We start from the raw sequence: 25,815 nt of genomic DNA, 5'->3' as shown, positions 1-25,815 counted from the left end.
AGATATGAGCCAATTACCGAATAGTGTTCCGGTATGGATTGCACCGACATCTCTTTTCGGAGTTTAGACATCTCTCTTTGTCCTTTCAATTTCAATTCTTAAATTCATCAATCAATCCTTTCATTTATGTGATAGGCCTGCATTAAAAATAGACATTTACCATAAATTATAGGTATCTTATATTATTAGATACATTCTTATAAAACATGTTTTAGTTAAGGAGTTATTGATACTTCAAGTGCAAAATGATGATATAAAACCTTGATAAAAATGCACTTTTAAGTACTAATCAAATAGGCATATTGAAAATAATTTTGTTGTAGCTTGAAATGTTTGAATTTGGTGTAAGTTATGATATTAAGTATTATCATATAATAGGACAAGGGTCTGGATAAATCCTAAAGTTTTAAATACTAGTTTAGAGAGAAAACTTTTGTAACTATAATGGAAGGATCAGAGTGGAAAAATTTATTTTTAATAGTTAAAATATTTTGAAAATTTAGTTTTTTAATATAATCAGATTTTTTTTAAAGCTTTTGAAATAATTCAAATGGAGAATTTGAATTAAAATAAAATGAGGGTTTTTATGAGAAAGAACTTGCCTATGTTTTGGAAATTGGTTCAAAAGTTTTACCTACCTAAGAAGGTTTTTTTTTTTTTTTTCCAATGATGATTTATGACTAATAGTTTGCAACGTAAAAGCAATTATAACGAATTGGATATGGATTTTACCCAATTTTGTATATGTAAAACGCGTTATGCTTCCTTATCTTTAATTACTGCTTCATACTAGGATTTAATTGGTTTTGTAGAAGAAATGGTTGCAGAAAGGGGTTTATAAGGTTTTGTGATCTTGAGATTTTAAAGATTTAGACTTTATCTCTGGATTTGGATTTGGAAGAAATTAGGACATATTTTGGATGAATTATCTAGTTAGGAAATCAGAAATGAAATTTATATCTCCTTTTATATATTCTATATCAAAATAAAAAAAATATTTAATATAACTTGTCTTTGGGAAATTTTTTTTGTTTTGAAGCAATATTTTGACCATCTTTTTGTAAAATTTCTTTAGCAGATTTGCAATTGACATGTAAATTTTTTTTTTGACCATCTTTTTGTAAAATTTCTTTAGCATATTTGCAATTGACATGTAAATTTTTTTTATATATAATAAATTACTTTGAGACTTTGTAATGTATAACACAATGGAAAGAAATTCTTTTTCGATAGTAAAATAGTTCTTTTGACAATCATTACAAAGTATATATGTAAATTGAAGAATTTCTTCTTTGTTTTTTTGTATTTGTTTAAGAATACTCTTATAACTTAATTTAGAAACATTTGTCTAAATTATTTTAGGAGCTAAGAGATTGACAATGTATAAACAAAGAATTTTGTAAATCAGTTTTTTAATTTGTTTAACAATTCTACTATATTCATCAGACCATGGAATAAGGTTCCTTCTCAACCTATAATGAAAGAGTTTTTCTATTCTACTCACATTAGGATAAAAGTTTAGAACATAATTAAGACTTTCTAAAAACCTTTGTAATTGGGTTTTTTTTCTAGAATTTTGTTGGGAAATTTAGTAGCAAATGTAAGGAATCTCTTAATAGGTATAATTGTTCATTGGAAGATATAATGACCAAGAAAATAAATACTAGTTTGTAAAAGATTAATTCTTTTTAAAAAACAACTAAACCATTTTTCTTTTCAACATAAAAGAATATCTGTAAATGTTTGAAATGTTATTCTATTGAATTTGAAAATATAAGAATATCATCAATGTATATTATGTAAAATTTTGAATATGCATTGAAAATATCATTTATGATTTATTTTTTTTATATTCAAAGGGAGCATTTTTTAATCCAAATGGCATGACATTCCACTTATATTGATCAAATAGGATTGTAAATGCAGTTTTGTAATGATTTTTTGGATGAATTTTAATTTGTTAAAATCCTAATTTCATATCAAACTTTGAAAATATAAATGTAGAATGTAATTTTTATAAAAAAAATATTTTTTGTTTAGGATTGAAAATCTAATTCAATTTAAAGCTTTGTTCAAATATTTATAATTTATAACAAGCTAAGGTTTTTAATTCAAATGTTCAATTTTGGAATTTTTGTTAACATAAATTGCTACATACAACCAAAGTGAGCTTAATTTTTATATAAGACCTTTAGACTCTAAATATTTGATTTCGAGTCGACAATGTTGTTCTAATTCAACATTTGCTTGAATAGGTCATGTTTTTGTAGGAATTTTTTTCCCATCAAAATTATCATCATAAGGAAGATCAACAACATGCTCTCTCTTTTAAAAGGCATTTGATAAATAAATAAAAAATATTTTTTTTATCTTTCTTTGAAATTCTAAAATTCTTTTTTTTGTAAAATAGGATTTTGTAACCTATTTTTTTTATCTTTCTTTGAAATTCTAATTTTTTTTTTGTAAAATAGGATTTTGTAACTGCTGTTTATTTTTTTTGTAAAAAGACATATTGTCTAAAATACACGAGATGATATTGCTTTCCTTGAATCAATGTATTCATATGACGAGTATGAATAACACATGCCTTGTTTAGATTTAAATTCCTAGTCTTTGGCTTTTCTAAAAAAGAAAAAATAAGTTTCAAACCATTGATTTTTGAAATAATACTTCCATAATCAGTTTTGTAAGGAATAATCATGTCAATAAACGAAGTGCCAAGAATAACAATGTGATTAATATCATTAATAACAATAAAAAAAAATTAGATAAAACTCATCATTAAAAACTTATACTTGAGTTTTGTATTCAATAACTAGTTTTGTATTATTTGTTATACATTTATTTTAAAAATACTTTGTAAAAATTATTTTGGAACTATTTCTTCTTTAATACAATTCAAATCTTCATCTGTATCAAACAATGCAATAATATCTATTTTAAAATCATTTGAAAAGATTATTGTAATTTTTATAATATTTTTTTTAAAGTAATATGAGTTAAAACATTTAAAAAATCTTCAGGAACGTGCTTACTATTTGACAATGTATGATCTAATATATAATTCTCCAGGGTTTAGTCTTCTAATTTTGGTTAAGAAGCAGACTGACTTTTTAACTTAGTAAGAAAAAAAAAGTGTTGTAAACTAGCATAGTGTTTTTATTGGGCTTGTTTGAGGTTTTGTAGTTCAGTTTTAAGGGTTTTAATTTTAGATTATAGATTTGAGATAGTAGCAACATATTTAGATTTTTTTATTGAAAATTTTGGTAAGGTCATAGTTATTTCTTTCTGATTGATGATAATAATGACTATCTTTGAACAAATTATAATGCCTCTAGCTTACTAAAAGAACTTATAAGTTTTTCCATATAGTTTTTGTTGAAATTAAAGATTATTAAGTCTTTTGATAGCTTTAAGAATAAATTTTTCATCTTAGGTTAAGACATTTATTTGTTTTGAAGTGTTATGGTTTGATATGTCTAAGTCAGTACTAAATATTGCTAACTCATTTATTAGGAAGAGTTCTTCAAAAATGTCTGACATGCTAGATTTAGTCTTAGATGTTTCAACCAAAATATTTTGGATATAGTGGATGCCTTATTCTTTTAATTGTAGTTCATGTAACTTTGTATTAATTCAATAAAATTTAGAGGTATGACTCTCTCTTTTTTATCTCAATCGTAACAAGTAATGTTTTTAAGGTCAATTTTAGGTTTGAGTTTTTGTTTTGACTAAAAAGGTTTTATAGGTTTAGTAATTATCTTTTTATAATAGGACTAATATTTAGTATAAAAACATTTTTTGTGTTTATGAGTTGATCTTCTATTAAGTGGTTTGTTAGGTTTTGAGATAGTAGATTTGGAGCGTGAACCACCACAAGTTGACTTTGGTAAGGATATGTCAAATTGTTGACAAAAACTACTAGGGACTAGTAATAAGCTGGTTGGGGGGTGTGATTAGTACTTAAAAGTGCATTTTTATCATGGTTTTATATTATCATTTTGCACTTGAAGTATCAATAACTCCTTAACTAAAATATGTTTTATAATAATGTATCTAATAATATAAGATACCTATAATTTGTGGTAAATGTCTATTTTTAATGCAGGCCTATCACATAAATGAAAGGATTGATTGATGAGTTGAAGAACTTAAATTGCATGGATAAAGAGATGGTCAAACTTAGAGAAGAGATGTCGGTGCAATCCAAACCGGAACACTGTTCGGTAATTGGGTCATATCTGGAGCTATAGATCTCAGATTTAGGTCTACTTTATATGGATGGAAATGCCTGTAACTTTCATATGGAGCCCAGGATCTAAAAAGATCATTTCAAGTTCAAATTATTGCAAACAACAAAGAAGCCCGAATCTATCTTCCAGCCCGAGCACTGTTCGGTATTTTGGCCATATCTAGAGTTCTAGAAGTCCAAATAAGCTGAAATGTTTACACAAGAAATCTGAGACAATTGCCTACAACTTTCATGTTTGCAACTGGCTCCAGTTTTGACGTTATCAATGACGTTTTGGGCAGACAAGAGAAGATAAGGATTGTCACCAAGTCAAAAGTTGGTCACCCACTTATCAATTAGTCATCAAATCAATAGTTCCCATTTTTGGCCTATAAAAGGAGGCATTTGCCATGCATTTAGGCATCTTGATTTCCAGATCAAGATCATGCTCTTCCTTTCTCTCTTTGTATTTTTTATGCTTTGTTTTCATTAATATTAAGTTTATGCCTTTCATTTCCTTTCCTTTACTTAGTTAACTTTTATGTTCTTATTTTGTTTATCTATTTTGCTTTCTTTCATTATGTCTAGCTAAGTTAGTTATGTCAAGGTGAAAAGGTTACACTAATGGTGTAAGAATAAGTATAGTGTAAACTTAATATGGACTTTAATGTTTGATACTAACATGTTTTATATTTGTTATCTTGTTTACTCTTTAATACTTTGCTTGTTAAATGATTAATCTTGATTTATGTTGTATAACACTTGGTACAACAAATGCTTGGCACTTTCATAGCCCATACTGTATGGTATAACCGACACCTGAGCTATGAAAGGAACTTGATTTGTTGTTAACATAAGTTATAATCATGAATGCTTGACGAGATTTACGAGTATTAGCATTAATTGAATAAGATGGCTAATGTAATCATGTTAACAATCTATAATCTGATTGGAACCTCCTTTGTGTGTGGTTTCCAATTGAATAATAAGAGTTTATACTATACTTGTTTGACATACCATTAGTGGAACCTCTAACCTTGACATTTGTTATTATCATTGTTTAATCCTTACATCAATATTCCATCTCAAAGTTCTCATCATCATCTTCTTCTTCTACTACTACTACTACTACTATTATTATTGTTGTTGTTGTTGTTATTGTTATTGTTATTGTATTATTGTTATTTATAATTTGTACAATTAACCTCCCTATGGTTCGACCCCGGTCTTGTCGGGTTATTTATTACTTTGACACTCCTACACTTGGGAGAAGGCATCAATCTTTTAGTCGTGTCAACTTCCTAGTTCTAGTGTAGCTCTTCTTATTTCCCACTTCAGGTGTTTTTTAATTTTAAAGTTTTGATAAGTATTAAAATCCTTTTTTAGGTAAAATCGACAAGCTCACCATATGTTACCTGATCATAAGGGAGTTTTTGGAGATAAAAATGTCTTTGATTTTGTTCTTAACTCTTTCTTCTAGGATGGTCGGCAAACCAATAAGGAATTTTTCTTCTTAGAAGGGTTGGTTTAAATCTTCTTGAAGCATGACATGAGTGAAAAAAGTATTTTTATATCATTAGAAGTCATTGAGTCTTTCGTATCTAATATGGAAAAAAGTTCAATATTTTTGTCTTTAAAATGGAAAGGATCTCCTATAAAATATAAAAAAATAGTTAAAATGAGGGTTGAAACTGCATCTTGGATAGTGTTTCTATAAAAGTTAAGTATATATATTTGGTCTTTAGTCATTTGGATGGAGTAAAGGATTTTAAGTTGTTGGGTTTCAGCAAGATGATAATTTCATCATCCGTTTAATTGGCCAGCAAAACCAGTTATAAAGAGTTCGACTATAACTTTATTTGAAGTTTCAATTTGGATTTTGTAGGCATTGACAACTATGGTCATTTATTATAAGGTGCTTAGGATATTATATTTGGACATTCAATCTATGTTCTATTCATAGAGGGAAGATGTATTGAATCGATGTTGGTTTATAACAATTAGTTCATTATTGAGGGATATATTAGGAGCAATGATTGTTTTAGGAGTAAGATTTCTCTCAAGAAGTTTATTAATTTTAGGAGTTTCTTCCTAAAAGGCTTCTTTATTAGTGGTCTATGTTTTGTAATTCTGAATAATGTTTATGTGACTTGTGGAGATTTAAGGATAATTACTGACTTGCGGGGGAGTCAACAATGATCAAAGTGGAGGGCGAAACTTCAAGGTGGTTAAGGTGATCTTTAATGACTTTAAAAAAGTCATTTCTATTGTTTTGGAATTGAGTTTGGCTAGTTCTTGTAATTTGGTATGGTTTGATACTGAGTTTTTTAACTTCTAGTCTAAAGGTTTTATAGTTTCAACTGGATAAACAATAGTCTTTTGGATTTATTTCTTTATTTTGGACAGTTGTTTTCATATGGTATTAAGGTTGTTAGTGGTGAAGTTATTTTGTTGGATAACATGTTTTGTGTTTGTAGTGATGTCTTCACCTGAGTTTTTGCAAGGGATAACATCTACAATCTAACTATTATAAAGGATTTTAAGGTTTTTTAAGAGTAGATATTCAGACTCAATAAAAATATCACTAGTAAGTTTTGAAACATAGGTTTTATTTTTACATGTTAAAGGATATACATGCTTTGCAAATAAATATGGAATATTTTATTCAAATACATAAAATGATCTGAACCAATTAAAAAATAATATTTTATTCAAATACATAAAATGATCTAAAATGATCTGAACCAATTAAAAAACAAATTTTGAATTTTATGTAATGTAACAAAATTATAAAAATATTTTTATATTTCATATCTTTCTTTTTTGAATTTTTTAAAGAACTAAGATCTATTTTCAAAGTTATAGATATTATAAAATTCATTATTATAATAGTTTTTGTTTATAATAAAATATATTTCAAGAATATTCAATTCATTTTAGATGTTTTTGGTTACAGATAAGAATGTTTAGAGGTTGATAGAGAAAGTTGGTTACTATTTGTATATAATGGTTTGAGTATATTTATAGTATAATTAATATTTTGGAAACTAGTGCTACGAATATCAAAGGTTGATTTTCATGATGAGTTTATATTGTAAGATATATTTATTATAGAGCGAATTTCAGAAATTCTCCCAAGATTTAATGTAATGGATATAAAAGATTTATCTAAGAATCTAGAATTGATTGAATATCTATGGGATGATAATTTAACTTTACTATTATTATTATGGGTTATTTATTTAAGTTATACACACAGACATACACATAAAAATAAATTTACCTAAAATTGGTTCACTAGTCATCTTTCATTAGGTCTAAATTTGTAAAATACTAGTAAGTTTTAATATCAATGTATTATCATTATAGAAAGAAAAGGAAAAAAAATATGTTAATTACTATAAACACATATTAAGCTTAGCTTGACTTTACAAATTAATTCAAGATCCAACTAACCTAATAATCTCTAACCTGAGTGAGATATAAATAAAGTCAATTTTGAAATGATCTGTAGACTCAACGAGTCAACTCATGTAACTCATGTCTTTGATAAAAATTTAATTTAAAATTTATATTTTTTTATAAAATAATTTTGTTTTAAAAATATTAAAATATATTGATTAGATAACTTTTGGGATGACAATTTAACTCAAGGGTTAAATTTTTTAATATTTATATCATATATATTTATTTTTATAGGATAAAAAATTTAGATATTTATAAACTATCTATTGAGGTTTGAGTATTTATATAAATATTTATTATTTATTATTTAATAAAAAATAAAATAATTTATTTATTTATTTAAAGTATGAATATGTATATTAAATGATGATAATATTATACAATAAGATAATAAGATATCTATATTATAATATATTAAAAAAGTTTAAATATTCTATAAATATATTTATATAATATAAATATATATTTCAGGGTTTTTATAGATTTTAAGTCGAGTTTGATACGGCATGTACCCTAACTCTTATTTATTTAGTAAAATAATTATAAAAAAATTCTTATATATTATCTTGATATCCATTAAACTCCAATTAAATTATTGATTTGTTGACTTAGCCGGATTTAATATCTTTAATTATAAATAGAAGAAACGAAAATTAAGGAGAATTATCGGAAAGAAAACAGTCAAGAAGCGCTTGCAAATACACTACTCGGCACCCTGCATAAAGATAATTCATAGGTAGAGTGGAAAGATAGAAGAAGAAGAAGAGCCGAGCAAGTACCCAGCTGGCTTGGCATTAGATATTTTTGCATAGAAGAAATGGCCCCAGCCCTATCTCTTAGGCCCTGTATCTCTGCTTCTTCTAGTAATTGGAGGTCTGTTCTCCTTCTCCCTCTCTCCCTACCTCAGTTTTGTGTCCTTCTATCTTATCTTTGGCAAGAAAGAAAGATTTTATTTTTTTTTTGTGAAACTGACCCTTATGGATTTAACGCAGAAAGAAAGTGGTCGTTCAATTTTCAGGTGGTTTATAAAGAAATGAGTGAAAAGTTTGAATTTTTTGAATTCTTAGCTTGTGAATGTTTCTTTCCACTGAAAATAAACAAAGTTTTACCTCAAAAGTAGCATTTTTGAAGTGGGAATCAGATTATTCTGCATCTTATCACAAGCCATATCGTGGTCCGGTCATGTGATGATTTGTGTGTTTGTCATTGCAAATGGTGTCTCCTTATATGCTATTGGGTTGCTTCTTGTTAGTTGCATCAACGAATTCTATTGCTTAAAATAATTTCTGAGCTGAGTGGTGCTTCTTTGTTTGTTATTTCTAAAGAAACTGGGCTACAGAAATTTTTTTTTTTCAAACATGAAAAGCACCTGTTGGGTCTATTTTTTCGAGGTTTGTTTTGATAGTAGAGAGATAACAGTGCTTGTATATTGCTTTATGTTTCAGCCAGCCAAAAATGCATGCTAATCCTTTCATCGCAAACATTAAAATCCATCGAAGATTGGAAGTAGTGTCTATGGGTATGTTGTCTCCTAGAAAGTTTTTGCAAAAGAGAAGGAAAGTGGAAGTATTTAAAGATGCGTCCGATGAGGCTGATCAGAAGAATTGGAGGAGACTGATGAAGCAAATCGAGGATACAGGTTCTGCAGTTTCTGTGCTTAGAAGGGAGAGAATCAAGAAAGATGGTCTTCCTAGAGACCTGGTTTTGGGCACATTAGTTAGGTTTAAGCAGCTAAAGAAATGGGATCTTGTTAGTGAGGTATGCAATAAAGGAGCTAGTGCTTTTTGTGTCAATTGTTGAGATAATTATGAGCAGTATAAACTCAAGAGAGGAAAAGTTAAAAGATTTTGACCATTTATAGAGTGAATTTCAGATTATGAATCTAAGCACAAGGAGTTGTGACTGGGTTACAGTACCTTTCAGGGTTTAGTGCTCAATCACTTCCTGAGGATAATAGATTGTATTCATATCATATGATGGATTGAAAAATCCCTCTCATAAAGATTGGGATGTATGAGAACGACTGGTTCTTAAAGACGTAGCCTATGTATTGTTTCAATTGATCATCTCGACTGTTCTATTATTTCAGAAGGAAAAATATGGTTATGCTTGTTTATCAAACCTAGGGTGTCAGCATTTTGGTTTTAAGGAACCTTGTGTCTATTAGGTAGCATTTTTTTTCTTTTAGGAACAGGGATATATAAGAGGTGGCTCATTGATTTAATTTCTCCTTTTCTATGACAAAAAAATTAAGTAGCTGTCCCAAACTCATTCCTGATAGTGTTTCTATGATTTGGATGTTTGACTGTGTTTTGCATGCTAATCTACTTTATCTGCTAGATTTTAGAATGGCTTCAGTCACAGCATTGGTGGGACTTCAACGAAATGGATTTCCTTATGCTTATCACTGCTTATGGAAAGCTAGGGGATTTCAATGGGGCTGAAATGGTTTTGAGATCTATGAATGGGAATGGTTATGTGCCAAATGTTGTATCACACACTGCACTTATGGAGGCATATGGAAGAGGAGGCCGATATAACAATGCTGAAGCCATCTTTCGGAGGATGCAGACCTCAGGCCCTGAGCCCTCCGCTTTGACGTATCAAATAATACTAAAAACATTTGTTGAGGTAGCGTACCTTTCTAAAAACACCTCATCTTTGTTTGCAGTTGTGTTTTTACTTGACTTATTTGTGAGTTTGATTTCAAACTCAGATTTTGTGATCCATATTCTAATGAACTCATTAAAATACTAAGCTATGTACCTATCTTATGAGACAATGACAAAGGAAATTGCAATGCCCCTAGAAATTTGGGCTAGGTTGACAGCTGAAGTATTTAATTTCTCCCTGGCATGGTTGGAACCTTTGAATCATGAAATAGGCGCAGAACTAAAGAGAGTTTGACCATCACCATTTCACGTTTTAGAAGTCTCAAAAACTTGCATTTATTGTTTCACATTTGCTATTAAAATTTAGTCTGCAGCTTAAAGTAGGATTAAAATGTGAAAGTTATGTTTTGCTTATGGGTGTACTGTGTGAATGAGTGTCCATACCACTATGTTTCAGAGGTTCCATGTCATCACATTCACATCAAATTCAAGGAAAAGACAAGTTTTATGTGCGTGTGAATGAGTGCATGCTTGATTTATGTATCTGTTTCAGAGGTTTCAATGTGTAGTGATCTCAAGCAAATATAGGAAAAACTCATTCAAATGGACCCTTAGTGAAATACTATGAATTCTACATAGATATCGACTGTGATTTGTGTGTCTATGCATGTAGAACCAGCTGGAGGTTTTCTGCATCGCTTTTCATGATTGTAAATGTGGGATTTTATATGGATTTATATGTAATTCAATGAAAGCACTTTTCTTGGAGTAACTGTCTTTTTTACATCTCGTCAGATTATTACCCATTTAAGGTAGAGTACCTTCGGGTTTTTTGGTTAAGGTATATGGGATGCAAATGACTGGACATGCTACTATCCGTAATTGTTTTCCTTGGGTTATCCTTTTCATGGGCCTTCAATCACAAAGTGGATGCTTTTGTTTGATACATCTTTCAGTTTAGTGATTTTCTTTGGGATTTTACTCCAGGGAAACAAATTTAAGGAAGCTGAAGAAGTTTTTGAGACTCTTCTCAATAAAGAAAAATCACCTTTGGAACCAGATCAAAAAATGTTCCATATGATGATATATATGCAGAAAAAGGCTGGGAATTATGAAAAGGCTCGTAAAGTATTTGCGCTGATGGCTGAGCGAGGAGTTCCACAATCCACTGTTACTTATAACAGTCTAATGTCATTTGAAACTAATTATAAGGAGGTTTCGAAGATCTATGACCAGGTAATATTCGAGGAATTATCTAATCTATATTTCATATTCTTGGATTCAGAAAAAAGAGACATTTTGACTATGCAAGTCAATATTCAATTACATCCAATGTTACCAATACTCTTGAGACACTGTTCAGTAGCGAGAGGGTGAACAATCTTTTGGTATGCTAGTATAGAAGTTAACAGGAAAAAAAAGGGGGGTTTCTTTAGACTTCAAATGTAATATGCATGCTTGCTAGTGGCCTTCTTCCTGAGGCCAAGACAGTTGGTCATTTTCAATCGGTCTGAGGGAATTTTTCTGGGATGCAGAACTTTGGAAGTGCTAATTGTTTTTTTTTTTTTTTAATATCAGGATGTAATAAGATATGTGGTACATGTGAGGGAATGGATGAAAATTGTTTCTGAATCATACATCAAGATGGTTGTGATGAATATTTTACCATGCATTTGAGTGAAGAACTTAATTGGTTGTGCATGGATGCTACTACCCAACTTTTTAGACATGCCCAGATAGTCTTATAAGGTTTCTGTGGTGATTAAGGGTTTGATTTATCTATTATTCAGTATTCCATTTTGTCTTTCCTTTTATTATCCTGTTGTAATAAACTTACCAGATTTTGAAGTAAATTGCATAATTCTAGATGCAAAGATCTGGCCTTCGACCTGATGTTGTGAGCTACGCATTGCTCATTAAAGCTTATGGGAGAGCTCGAAGGGAAGAAGAAGCTTTAGCTGTTTTTGAAGAGATGCTGGATGCTGGTGTCAGGTGAGTAGAAACTACAAGTTTTATTTTCTGTAATGATGTTAGACAGTTAGCGCATGGTTTGAGTTCTATCGTGATAATTGTGTTAATCCCCCCTTCTCCTGCCAAAATGCATTCACAATTGCATGTACATAATTATCAAAAATAAATTCAAGAAACTCAAGTCCTTGAAAAAGACTTCTCATTATTAGTCAAGTTTTCAACATGATTCATAGAAGTTTTCAAGCACTTATGGTTTACACAGGTTGAAGATGTGTTGCATTAGGTGAAACTTTCCCTTAAACATTAGATATGAGCCAATCTAACACAAGCATTAACTATCATCTAGTGAACTCCGACCAGGAAGAAAAACTGATGAAAAGACCTTCCATTAGTCCAACACATCTTGTTGTATGCGGGATAAACCTTTTGTCAGCATCATGTTTTAGATTGAAGTTTTTTTAAGTTTTCATATTTCTGTTTCAGATTTTTCTGCTTACTGTGCGACAAGACAAGTCTGGAGCTCATTGTTCATCAGCTAGATAATGCTGTAAATTTAATAGCATATTGTTAATTGTGGGAGTTACCATACTGTTGTGCTATCTTGTAGGCCAAGCCACAAAGCTTATAACATCTTGCTCGATGCATTTGCTATCTCCGGAATGGTGGAGCAAGCTCGGGTGGTGTTCAAGAGCATGAGAAGAGACAGGTAAGTTTTTCCAATCTGAAACAAACATAGTTCATTTCTCAATATGATGTTACTGGTGGAGTTCTGTTTAAGCAATCTACGTGTATGTTTGTTTATAAACAAACAGGGCCTACATAACATATCAATTGATCTTGGGGTGGCATACCGTATTCTCTTTTCTTTTATGTATCCCATATGTCCACACTTTGAGTATTTTGAAATACAGCCACAAATTTCAAGGTTACATTCATATATTTTGGCCCATAAGGATACCACTCTACAAGTTTAATCACTGTAATAGACCAATCACATGCATATACAAACAGATTATAGAAAGTGAGTCCAGCTGCACGTATTGCAAGTACTTCTGTTTGTGCAAGTTGTATGTTGGTCCAACTTTTTATTGAAGATGGCATACATCTGTCTATATGTAATGCAGATGCACCCCAGATCTTTGCTCTTATACAACGATGTTATCAGCATATGTGAATGCTTCTGATATGGAGGGTGCTGAAAATTTCTTCAAAAGACTGAGACAGGATGGTCTTAAACCCAATGTCGTCACTTATGGGGCACTGATCAAAGGGCATGCCAAGGTAAATAATCTTGAAAAGATGATGGAAATATATGAAGAAATGCAGTTAAACTGTATCAAAGCAAACCAGACAATTCTCACTACAATAATGGACGCATATGGTAAGAACAAGGATTTTGGCAGTGCTGTTATTTGGTACAAGGAAATGGAGCATCATGGGGTCCCTCCTGACCAGAAGGCACAGAACATTCTTCTATCTCTGGCCAAGACACAGGATGAACTAAAGGAAGCCAGTCAACTTGTAGGATATCCAGATGATTGTGGTATACAAATCATTAACGGGGCTTCTAGGTTTGCAGATGAGGATGGCAGTGATGATGAAACAGATGATGAGGATGACTATGATGAAGCTGACAAGAATGATGACGAGGATGATTGTGATGGAGTGGATGATACAGCGAAGACAGTTTCATGCAGTAAAGAGTGCGAAGACTTGATATTTCTTGATGGGGATAATCAACATAACTTGGAAGCACTACATGCTCTTACTGTCATTGATTTGTAATTCGTGGACAGTTTTCGGCTGTGAAATATGTTTAGGTAACATAATCAGCTAGAGTTGCTTCATGGCAAATCAATTTTTTTGTGTATTTTATTCTTATCAAATCTTTTTCTTTTTTATTACAAATATATATAATAGTGTATGAGAGAATTATTCTTATCAAATCTTTTTCTTTTTTATTACAAATATATATAATAGTGTATGAGAGAACTTCAACCGTGTAGGGTGGGAAGGGAATTCTTTCTGATAGAGCCCAAAATACTTGGAAGTTTCCTTCAACACTTGAATTTGCTGTTTTTATTCTTGTTAATGGAACCATGACGTCCCATCTCTCTACAGGTTAGTTTGCGTTTAGGATACCAGTTGTCAAAACCTTAGAAGGGATTGCAAGTTGAAGAATATGTCACAGAAACGCTTGAAGCTGCCGTGGATGAGCTGAGGGAGGCACAAAGTTGATATTTTTACTGGGTACTGGTTTGTGTAATGTCTGGTGACCGCACAGCACCATGTAACACCATGCCATCAAACAAATCTTTTGTAAAAATAATCAGTGTTTTGAAGATTTTCTATCAATAAAAGAACAGCATCTGAATTACACAAAAAGACGGCCATATTCCATGTTTACTGATTTTTATTTTTTATTTTTTTTATGAAAAAAAAATTAGATATTGATTTAAAGTAAAAGTTAAATTTCCTATCTCCTCCTTTATGGTTTATATGAACTGTGAAGGAGGGGTTTTTTTTTCATTCTCTTTTTTTTTTTAGTTTTTCATTTTCGTCATTTAATATTTTTTTAATTTAAAGTTTGTTTTTATACATTTTTTTAGTTTGTTTTTTTATGAGATTATCGTAATCTCAAAACAAAAGTTCATCATCATATAATTAAGTAAAAAAAAATATTTTTTTTTAAAATTATTAAATCTAGTAGAGTCCATCACCAAAATCATGAATTTGATGGGTTAAACCGCGAAATTTAAGTCAATCCAATATTTGAACATCTCATTACTAAAAAAAAAATCATATTGATTTCTTTTTAAAAAAAATCCAAATTATATCTTTTATCAATTATCTGTGTTACTTTTAGACCTACCAAGCCAATTGAGTCATGTTAAGGCAATTTTTATATGATTTAGTTTTATACCTTGATAGGTAATGAGTTGGGATGAGAAATTATAAGATTGATATCCTGAATTAAGTTTAATAATAATGTGAAATAGTTTTAATAACTCAACTAATTTTTTACTTTCAAAAAAATCTTGATTCAATTGGCATTGCGATGGGACCTTCTCTAAACTAGGTCAACATAAATAATTTAATTTAAAATTTAATAAATATAATTTCTTTGGTAGAATTATAAAGAAAATAAAAGAGAAAGCACAATTCCTATAGCAAATTTACCGTGGACCTAGACTTGTTGACAATGTAGATTAGAAAAATAAAATTTTGATTTAGCCCTTCTCAAGAAAAACAATTGGCTTGACTATTAGAGGTAACATGGTACTTTCATTTTATTTTAGACAATTAAATGACTAACTTATCTTTTAAAGCAAAAAATATCAATTTGGCATTTAGAGGTTGTTTCAACTTTTTCTTTAAAATAATATAGTAAGATAACTCAATTATCTTTAAAATTAATTTTTCTAATTGGTATTCAAAGTCTTTTTTATATTTTCATTATAGTTTTTTTTTTTATTATAATGTAGTTGATCGGGGAACATTTTGGAATCTTAATAAATATAAATTATTAATTTCAAATGAAAAGTTGTCGACTTGTGGGGTAGCCTCTACTCTTTGGATGAAGGTTACAATGTTAGCTGGTGGATAAGGGCTAGCTTTTCTGATGGTTTTTGATTTTGGGTATGCATATGTGCTCAATAAACATCTGGTTTAATGTTAGCAACCTTTTTTTTAATCTTTTTATTCTCCTCATTTTTCGCACCTTATCATCTAAATTTTTACAATAACTTTTTATTTTTTTATTATCATTTATTTTATTTAAAACAATTTATAAAAGTGAAATGTTTTTTCAATTTTATCCTCTAATTTTTCATCTATTAAATTTGATCTTTATTTTTTTAATTGCTATTTACTTTGTTTTTAATAATTTTTAAAATTTAGTTTGTTTTTTAGTTTCATCCCTTAACATTTTATTTCATTTTATTTTTATATCAATTTTGATCTTTATTGTTTTGAATTTTTTTTATTAAAAATCTTGTTTTTAATTTCATCTTTTAGTATTTTATTAATTGAAGATTTGATCTCCTGATTTTTTCAATTTTGCTTTCTATGAAATAATTTCGATCTCAAAATCTGAGTTATTAGTTTAAAAGGTTAGCGCAAAATAATTTATGATTTTTTTAAACTCTTTTTACAATTGGCGCAAAATAATTTATGATTTTTTTAAACTTTTTTTACAATTGAATTTTTTTTTTAATTTTTTTTTAATATTAGATTTGTTGAAAATTAAATTTTATTTTATTTTTTTATTGAATTATTCTAATTTCATATATCAAATAAATTATATGATTGACAAGCTAATCCACGGATTAACTCATATCAATTTATTTTGTATGATTTATGTGATATTATTACCTCTTTTTTTTTAATCATAGTATTAGATTAATTAAGTTTATCAAATACAATCAAGTAATAACTTAACACCATCGTGTTTCTTCGACTTATATAGAAGTATTATCATTATCTTAATATTTTTATATTAAAAATTATTTGATCTGACACATGTCGTTAAGTTTCAATCCCATAATCGCCTGAAAAGAAACAAAAAATTTTAAAAAATCATTTTTCTTTACCGACTTATAATTCATCAATTCCCAGGAAGACACGGATGCTGAATGTCTCCTCCTGTATAAATACGCAAGATCAGACCAAATCTCCAAACTCAAGCATCCCTCTCTCCCTCTTCTCTTCTCCGGCGACAAAATACGATGGCTAAATTTCCAGTGTCATGCAAAGATAGAAGAACTCAGAAGATGATCGTGAGCTTCTCAGAGCTAGAAATAGACTTGGCTCGGCTACTAGTACAGATGAGCAACAGGGATGACAAGCTGATCAAGGTCAAAAACAGCAAGAAAGAAGAAGCAGAACAAAGATCATATCAGGGTGATGCAAGCAATCACCATTCACTTTTTTATACCATCTCTAAAGAAGAAGAAGAAGAAGAAGAAGAAGAAGTAGAGATTTATCCCAAGAGAAGGAACAAGAGGTTTAGGTCAATAGATCATATCTACAAGGTTACGGGACCAGTGCTGCAGGATTTTGTCTACAGCAAGAAGAAGAAACTTTCCTGTTGATTATGGTATATTGCTTCTCCTAATTTCTTGCTTCAATGTTCTAAATAGAACCCTAAATTCTGTGGGTTCTAGCTGGATCCTCGAATGGAGTTCGAAGATTAAGCAATAAAACAGATTTTAGATTTGACAATTGACAATGTTTCCTTTTTCAAAAGACTAAATCAAGAATGTTTTGGTTCTACACTGGAAAATGCCCTTGCGTGTTCCTGTAGGCTGCAGGTCCGCTTTCAATACCCTTTCTTTTTCTTTTTAATCTACTTTTATGACAATTAAAGTAAATATTAATTAAAAATCCAATAGTTTAAATTTAAAACTGGAAAAAAAAATATATATTAATATCATACAAGCTCATCTACCATAAATTATTATCGGCTACTAAAAAAGATATTAATATGATAAACATTAAATTATATTTATGTATTTTAATTTTAGTAGAATATATATGTCATTGACTTCACTACTAAGAAAAACAATTTAATAAAAATTGGTTCTAACTTCATTTTGAGGAGAATTTTAATAAAACTCATTTTTTCATTGGCGATTGTGAAATTGAATTTTATTTTTAAAATCAAGCGAAATATTTTTATTTTTTTAACTTCTCTATTGCATAATTTTTTATATTAAAAAATTAATTTGATTTGTTAAAATCAATAAAATTATTATAGGAGAATATTTCATTTTGTATCCATAGTATGTTGCATAAGCTTTTTTATTAAATAAATGTTTATGTTATATTCACATTTTTAGCATAGTAGTTGTAAGGATACACAATTACACATCATCCAAAATACATTGAAAATAATTTATTTATTTTTCATCAAAATAGGAATTAATTTTGGAGGATTAAAAAAATAAATTCAAATTAAAAATATTAAAAACATAAAAAATATAAATATAAATTGGATCAGGCCACTGCCCACGTGTTTGCGCTTACGTACGTTTGGCCTGTCGCTCCTAAGCAACACATCGCTCACGACAACACTTCTTGCAACTCTATCATCATCGAAAAATCAAGGCCATTCTTAAGTATTGGTTATGATCTGTGTTCATCGTCATAATTATTTATTTAGTATCAAAATATAAAATCCGTAATATACAACTTGGAAGGCGAGCCTGATGGTTAGGGGTATATATTCTATTCTTGATTAGCTATTTATTTTTAAATTTCATTTCAAGCTATGAAAAATAATTTTTTTATGAATCTTTCAGTCCCAACTTTGATATTTTATTTTTTATTTTGAAGAGTTTGATTTATTATTCTTAATACATGAAAGCTAATACATTGATTGCATTCTTAAGACTATATATATAAAGAGAAGGAATGCAGTTTGATTTAAAGTCAACTATTAAGACTATATATATAAAGAGAAGGAATGTGGTTTGATTTAAAGTCATTCATAAATATTCAAAGAAATAGAAAAAAAAAAGAAAAAGAGGAAGAGAAGAGGAGCTCACACTACCATGTTCCCTTTCTAAAACCAATTCGGTAGAGTGAGATATTTATCCTCATAACTTAAATTAAGAGTCTATTTAAATTTATAGTTATTCAAAGAATCATTTGAATTCCTATTAGATAAAATCTTAAGATATGATTTATATTATTTTTTAATAACCCTTCTCAAGTTAAAGCCATAGCTTGGATTAAGAGTCTATTCAAATTTATGATTATCAAAGAACCATCTGAACTCCTGTTAGATAAGATTTCAAGATATGATTTATATTATTCTTTAACACACCTCATAAAGATAAAGCCATTTGAATTTAAAACTTACACAAATTCACATTACCCTATGTTTATTTTTTATCAAATAAATAAGGATAGTAAGATTCGAACTCGTGATTGTTTAGTCATCAATGCTCTGATACTATGTTAAAAAACCATCTCAACCCAATAGTTTAAATTGTTTAACCATCTCAACCCAATAGTTTAAACTGTTTGGTGAGATTTCGAGATATAATTTATATTATTTTCTAATAATGATAATAGTTGTTTTTCAAAATATTTTTTACTTAGAAATATATTAAAATAATATATCTTTTTAATTTTTAAAATTTATTTTTGATATCAATAAATAAAATAATAAAAATTAATTTAAAGCATAAAAAAATTAATTTTTAAAAGTGTTTTTGCACTGCAAAACAAACAACGCCTAAAATTTTGTTTGTTTGCATGGTTTAATAACATTGTTTAACTTGAAAAAACATAATAAAAATAATAATATTTTTTAAAGTTAAACACAATTTAAAATGTTAATTATTACTGTGTAGATAATAAAGTACTAAAATTCTATTAATTTTTGTGTTTTAAAAGTGTTTTTTTTAAATTAATTTTTTTCTTTACTTTAAATTTTTTTTTGTGATTTTAAATTATTTTTATATGTTGATATCATAAATTTTAAAAAATAAAAAAAATATTATTTTAATATATTTATAAATTAAAAATATTTTAAAATAATAATAATAAACAACAATACTAAAGTGGCTCTAAAAGAAAGCTTCGAGTGTGAGGAGAATGAAAACTTTTAACAGAAAAGGCGCGTGAAGGGCGTGCATTGTCCATTTCTCAGACGGAGACAAAACCTAAATATTCGCCTTCTAGTGCAAGCAACTGGTCTCTATATTTGGGCTGAAATGAACACCAAATTAACTTGTCACGCGCCCCACATTCCTTGAGAGGGGAAGCCCTAAATAGGATTTCCAAAACCTAGACATGACCTTGAAAAGCTCTAAAGCCACCATGGTCAATCGTTAAGCCCAAACTTGATTACACATGATTTGGCTATCCAAAAGAGTAATATTAAATGTTCAAAAAATATGATAATAATTTTTTCATATATATATATATATATATATATATATATATATATATATATATATATATATATATATATATATATGTAATTATTATTTTTTATTTTCTTAATGTTTAGCATTTACTCATCCAATTAGTGTCATTAAATCCAATTTAATAAATTCAATTTTATCTATATTTTAAATTAAATAAGATAATGAAAGTTAATTTGGTATATATAAGTTGATTGATGGAATTATAATGTAATCTGATTATTTTATTTAGATTAGTGTTGTTTTAATTTTTTTAAATCTTGAAACAATTACTATTTTGAATTCATTCAATTTAAATTAATTCGGATTAATCAATCTACTTTTGATTTAAGCTTTTTTTTTCAAATTTAATAACTTTGAAACAAAGAAAGATTAGAGAGTTGGTTAATTGTCATCAGCAATTAAAGTCCAAGTCCAAACTCTTTATTACTTCCTCAATCTCTTGATCAAGTTCTGAAATTTTCTAGAACAAAAACCTTTGCTTTATCTCTTGTTTGCTAACTACTAAAAAGATCAGTACTCCTTTCTCTCTGCAGATTCCCTTGAAAAATCTCTCTTTCTCTCAAAAACCATGACATTAAATCTCTTGTTTCTCATTTGAAAAACTAGCATGTTCTTTTTCTTCTCTTCCATTCCCTTTGAAGAAGTTGGAGAATCTCTCTTCCTGATCTTTTGTGATCAAAGATCAAGATTACAATGCAAGAATCAAATGATCCAGCCAGGAGGTACGGGCTTAACGCCAAATGCCAACTGGGTGCAGATTTGCTCCCTCTGATGATGTACTGGTCATTCATTATCTCTCCAAGGAAGGCAAGAACGAGCCACTGCCATGTCTATATGCAGTACGGGAATGTAATCTTTATGGCAGAGAACCCGAGGAGATATGGAAGGAATTTGGCGGAGACAGATTGAAGAGAAAAATAGACCAAGACCTTGGTCTCTCTTCCTTTACAAGATTGAAGAAGAGTGGCACTGATCATGGAAGCTAGAGAATTGATAGGTCAGTTTGTAATAATATTGGTACCTGGCATGAAGAGTGTGCTCTTCGTAGCATTACATGTATTGAGACAAAAAAGAACACTGGGTCAAAGAAAAGATTTGTTTACAAGAGTAACAAGAGCCTCTGTAGAGGTAAAGCAAGTTGGCATATGCTTGAGATTAGTCTTCCTGATAATACTAGCGATCATGTAGGGTGTCAGTTGAAAAGGAAAGAGCGAGATTCAATAAAATCTGGAAGAGGAGATGCAGGAGTACTGGAGAATGGCAATGGTGAGGGTGTTCAAAAACGTCAGAGGACAGTTTCTTCGACAAATCAAGAAGCAGGGCCTAGTTTCTTTAACAGCGACAAAACCCTAGAATCTCATGACGAGGCAAAGAGAAATTCTAGTGGAAGTGACAAGGAAATGGTAGCGAGTAATTCAATAGAATCTGGAAGAGGAGTTGCAAGAGTGGAGAATGGCAATGATCAAGGTGATAAAAAATGTCAGAGGACAGTTTCTTGGACAAATCAAGAAGCAGCGCCTAGTTTCTTTAACAGCAATAAGACCCCAGAATCTTCTGAGGCAAAGAGAAATTCTACTGTGAGTGGCAAGGAGATGGGAGCCTCAATTGGTGGTAGTCATTCTTTTGATTTGAATATAAAGTGGACTAATCCGGCTGAAGATGACACATATACATCTCATAAAGAGCGGCAGCCGCCCTTCAGCTCCGGGAAGAAGATGACAGAGATAGCTGCTTCAGAAACTGGCAAGGGCACTAATCATGTGAAGAAAGCCAATAAAAAACGCTGCACTTTGACGTTAACATTATCACATTAATTGTTCCACCCCACAACCACCCCTTGAAATCAATTCTTCTTGATCCACCGACCGAGATTCGTTCACCGACTGATACTTCAGATAGTGATGCCAAAGATGATCTGCTGAAGGGTGGAATCGGTTTGCTGAGGGTACTCAAGCTAAGAGTTACTGAAGCCACAGGCTTTCCAAGTGAGATCATCTTGTTTGCCAGTCAGGTTTCAATATGAAAGCCAAGCGATTGACATGTTCACTTTCTTTTGTGTTCAAGATGCTTCAACTCACTGTCAGATGATTTTTCAAGTTCGGATGGTGCTTGTAAAATTTGTTCTTCTGCTTATTTTCTTACCAAAACATGGCGATTCCAGGTTCTAGACATTGATAACGTTGGCACAATGTGTGGCTGAAAAATTATTGAAACTGCTGTCATTTCTCACCTTGGTAACTCCTAATTAGCGGTTCCTTTTCCCTGACTGGTTAATCATCCACGACAATGAAGCCAATCTCTCGTTTATATATATATATATATATATATATATATGAAGAGATGGAAACTGTAAGCTAATAATTAATTATTTAGTTACTGAGCAATCGAACGTCAAATAAGCTTCCTTTTTATTTAATTATGTTCCACCTCGCAATTTGATCCTATGGATAAAACACGCTTTATTCTCCAAAAAGCAAGGCTACTCCAAAAAACAAATAAAGAACTAAAAATCCAGAGAACAATAGCCATGAACAAGGTTGATACCCCCTTCATCCCCAAAACAATACCCATGAACAAGGCTACTCCAAAAAAACTAAAAACCCACGAAACTCCACCCATGAAATGCTTCACCGCGTTATCGAACTTGATCCTCTTTGCTTGCCAAAGCCATGCGAGACAATTCTTCCTGTGGCTTTTAGGGTGTGCGTGAGTATGATTATTTTTTAAAGTATTTTTTGTTTTAAAAATATATTAAAATGATATTTTTTATTTTTTAAAAATTATTTTTAATATTAATATTTTAAAATATTTTAAAATACCAAAATAATATTAATTTAAAACAAATTTCCCTGAGGAGGCTTCATCTAACTAGAGATACAGATTATTCTAATTATGCCCCAAAAAGTTCCAAACGTAGAAACAATGTTGATATCCAATTGAGTTTCAATGAGTTTAAGAGAATATTTCTTTTATTTACTTTATACCTTTTCAACGTTTTTTTTAATAGGATTGATATTATTATTAAATTATATTACAAGCATTAAAAATAAAGTTATTAATCTTCATGTGAATCATTATCTCATTCAAAACTTAACTTATAAATTAAATTGACCTAAATCATTCAAAAATTAACTTATAAATTGAATAAATTAAATTAAATTAGCCTAAATCATTTTAAATTATTGTTGTTTTAATATCTTTTTAATTTAATTTTTAAAAAAACTTGACCTAGGCTAGAGATAAGGTTTGCGGATAGCTAGATAGCCCTACCAGATTAGGCCTAGTTTAATAAAATTATTAAAAATGATATTTCTAATTAAATTAAGAAAATGAATATGAGTTTTTAATAATGTCACATGGAAATAGTTTGATAAATTATTATTTTTTAAAAAATTTCCTTTAACATCTTGTAGTTTAGTTTAAATTGTGATTATCTATTATAATTTAAAAATATATATTTTACATTCTAAACTTTATACCAGCAATAATACTTAACATCCTCCTTAAAAAATTAATAAAAAAAATTGAGTATTTATATGATTATTATTATAATCCATTTAATTACTAAAGGCTATTATGTTAAATATTACAAATTTAACTCATGCTATATTGCCTACCAAGTCATTTATTTATAACCTTATAAAAAATATAAAAATGCTAGGAAGTCAAAAGTTCACTGTATAATGGATGAATGATTTTTAAAATATTGAGATGGTGACACTCTAGATTATATATATATATATATATATATATATATATATATATATTAAATGAGGCGTTAATACATTAGGTCAATTAGAAGCAACCATGTTTAACAGTGAAACTTTCAATCTAGGACATGAGCCCATGACAACACCATGAAATCCAAATCGAAATAAATTAGGAATCCAATTCAAATTAACCAAATATTAAAGGTCTAAAATTAAAAAAAAAACATTCAACGAAAAAAAAAATTGACTTGAGCAAGCTTAGAATGGTAGCCCATGTTATGAAGCAATTCAGACTACTATTTTTTTTTTTTAAAAAAAGAGAAATTTGAGACTTGAGTAATTGATTTGACTAAATTAATTAATCCGAGCTAATTTAAACTATGATTACAAAATAATAGTGAACAATAAATAAAAAGACTTGAAATAATTCATGTTATTTTCAAAATTAGTGAAAAATTATATAGAAAAAAAAAAGCTCATTCTCTAAATACGTCAAATGTTGAAGGATAAAATTATAAAAACATGAACTTAAAAAAAAAATAACTAGAGATAATGCGGGTCATTTTTAAAAGCAAGGGAAAATCATGTACAAAGAAAAAAATTTATAGAGTCCAATATATAATTAAATCTAATGTCAAATAATGAAATTAAAAAATATGAGTTAAAAAAATAAATCTAAATAAATTTCCTAAACTTATGTTAATCTCTCAAATTCATAATCCATTAAATCCTATATTGAAGGATAAAAATAAAAAAAATAAAATTAAAACTTACCAAGATTAGAAAATAACAATAAAAAAAATAAAGATAAAAATATGATACTTAAATATAATAAAAGAGGATGAAATTATTCTAAAAAAATAATTTTAAAAATTATTTAAAATAAAATAAATAAATAGATTTTTGTGAAATGTTACAAGTGCAAGCATGGAAACCAAGAAAAAAAAAAGAAGAAAAAGCCAATTACGGTCAAACTATATGTAATTAAACTATATATGATGTTTAAGAAGATATATTTTATAGTTGTGAATCAAAAAACACTAAAAAAACTGCTGTGAACTATTACACGTACTACACAAAAGCAATAATATGATTTATTTACTAGCATGTTCCATGAACACGCCAACAACTTTTTCTTTTCTTTATTAATTATTAATTATTTAAATTATCAAATAATCATCCCATGAGACCACATGATCATAGTAAAAACCAATGTAAAATTAAGAATATATCCTAAAGTTAAATTTAAAGTTTTTTTTTATTCCAAGGGCATTAAAATAGTAACATTGTGCATGCTTAAAGAAAGTTTAGATAAAGCTCCTCGACCAAAGCTAACAATTGTGAGAAAAAAACTAAGATAGCCTTATCAAATTTAAAATGATAAATAAACCTAGCCAAAAAAAATACTTTACGCCTGAAAAAGAGCTTTGAGTGAATTTTTAAAGGCAAAAACATCAATTCACATAAATTAAAGCATTTTTATATTCATTTCCCCATTCAAATAGGTCCGGTTAATGTAATTTTTATGTTTTTCTTCTAAGTGCATCACTTTGGATATGACCAATCACTTACGATTTAACTGAACTGTATTTTTTAAAATATTTATATTTTTAGTTTTTCATTTTTAATATTTATATTAAAAATAAAATTTTAAAATATTTATATTTTAAAAAATATTTATATTAAAAATAAATTTTTAAAATATTTATATTTTAAAATTTTTAAAATTTTTAAAATTTATATTTATAAATTTTTAGTTTTTCATTTTTTAAAATATTTATATTTTTTTAATTTTTTTTAATATGATAATATTAAAAATAAATTTTAAAAAATATATAAAATATATTTTTAAGAAAATAAAATTTACAAAACCCCAAATTCAACTT

General features: G+C 28.7%; 1 protein-coding gene across 1 annotated transcript; it reads left to right on the top strand.

The window, feature by feature from the left end:
• Window positions 1-8,351: 8,351 nt before the first annotated feature.
• On the top strand, window positions 8,352-14,187 carry LOC105112151 (Tetratricopeptide repeat (TPR)-like superfamily protein). Its single transcript, XM_011007747.1, has 7 exons — window positions 8,352-8,569; window positions 9,142-9,454; window positions 10,037-10,327; window positions 11,296-11,544; window positions 12,176-12,300; window positions 12,887-12,985; window positions 13,404-14,187. Exons 1-7 carry the CDS (start codon window positions 8,514-8,516, stop codon window positions 14,062-14,064), a joined length of 1,794 nt encoding a protein of 597 aa, XP_011006049.1. The 5' UTR covers window positions 8,352-8,513; the 3' UTR covers window positions 14,065-14,187.
• The last annotated feature ends 11,628 nt before the right edge of the window (window positions 14,188-25,815 follow it).

This window comes from Populus euphratica, unplaced genomic scaffold (genome assembly GCF_000495115.2).
Source record: "Populus euphratica unplaced genomic scaffold, PopEup_1.0 scaffold325.1, whole genome shotgun sequence".
Classification (NCBI taxonomy): Eukaryota; Viridiplantae; Streptophyta; class Magnoliopsida; order Malpighiales; family Salicaceae; genus Populus; species Populus euphratica.
This window is presented reverse-complemented; position numbering and strand designations above follow the sequence as displayed.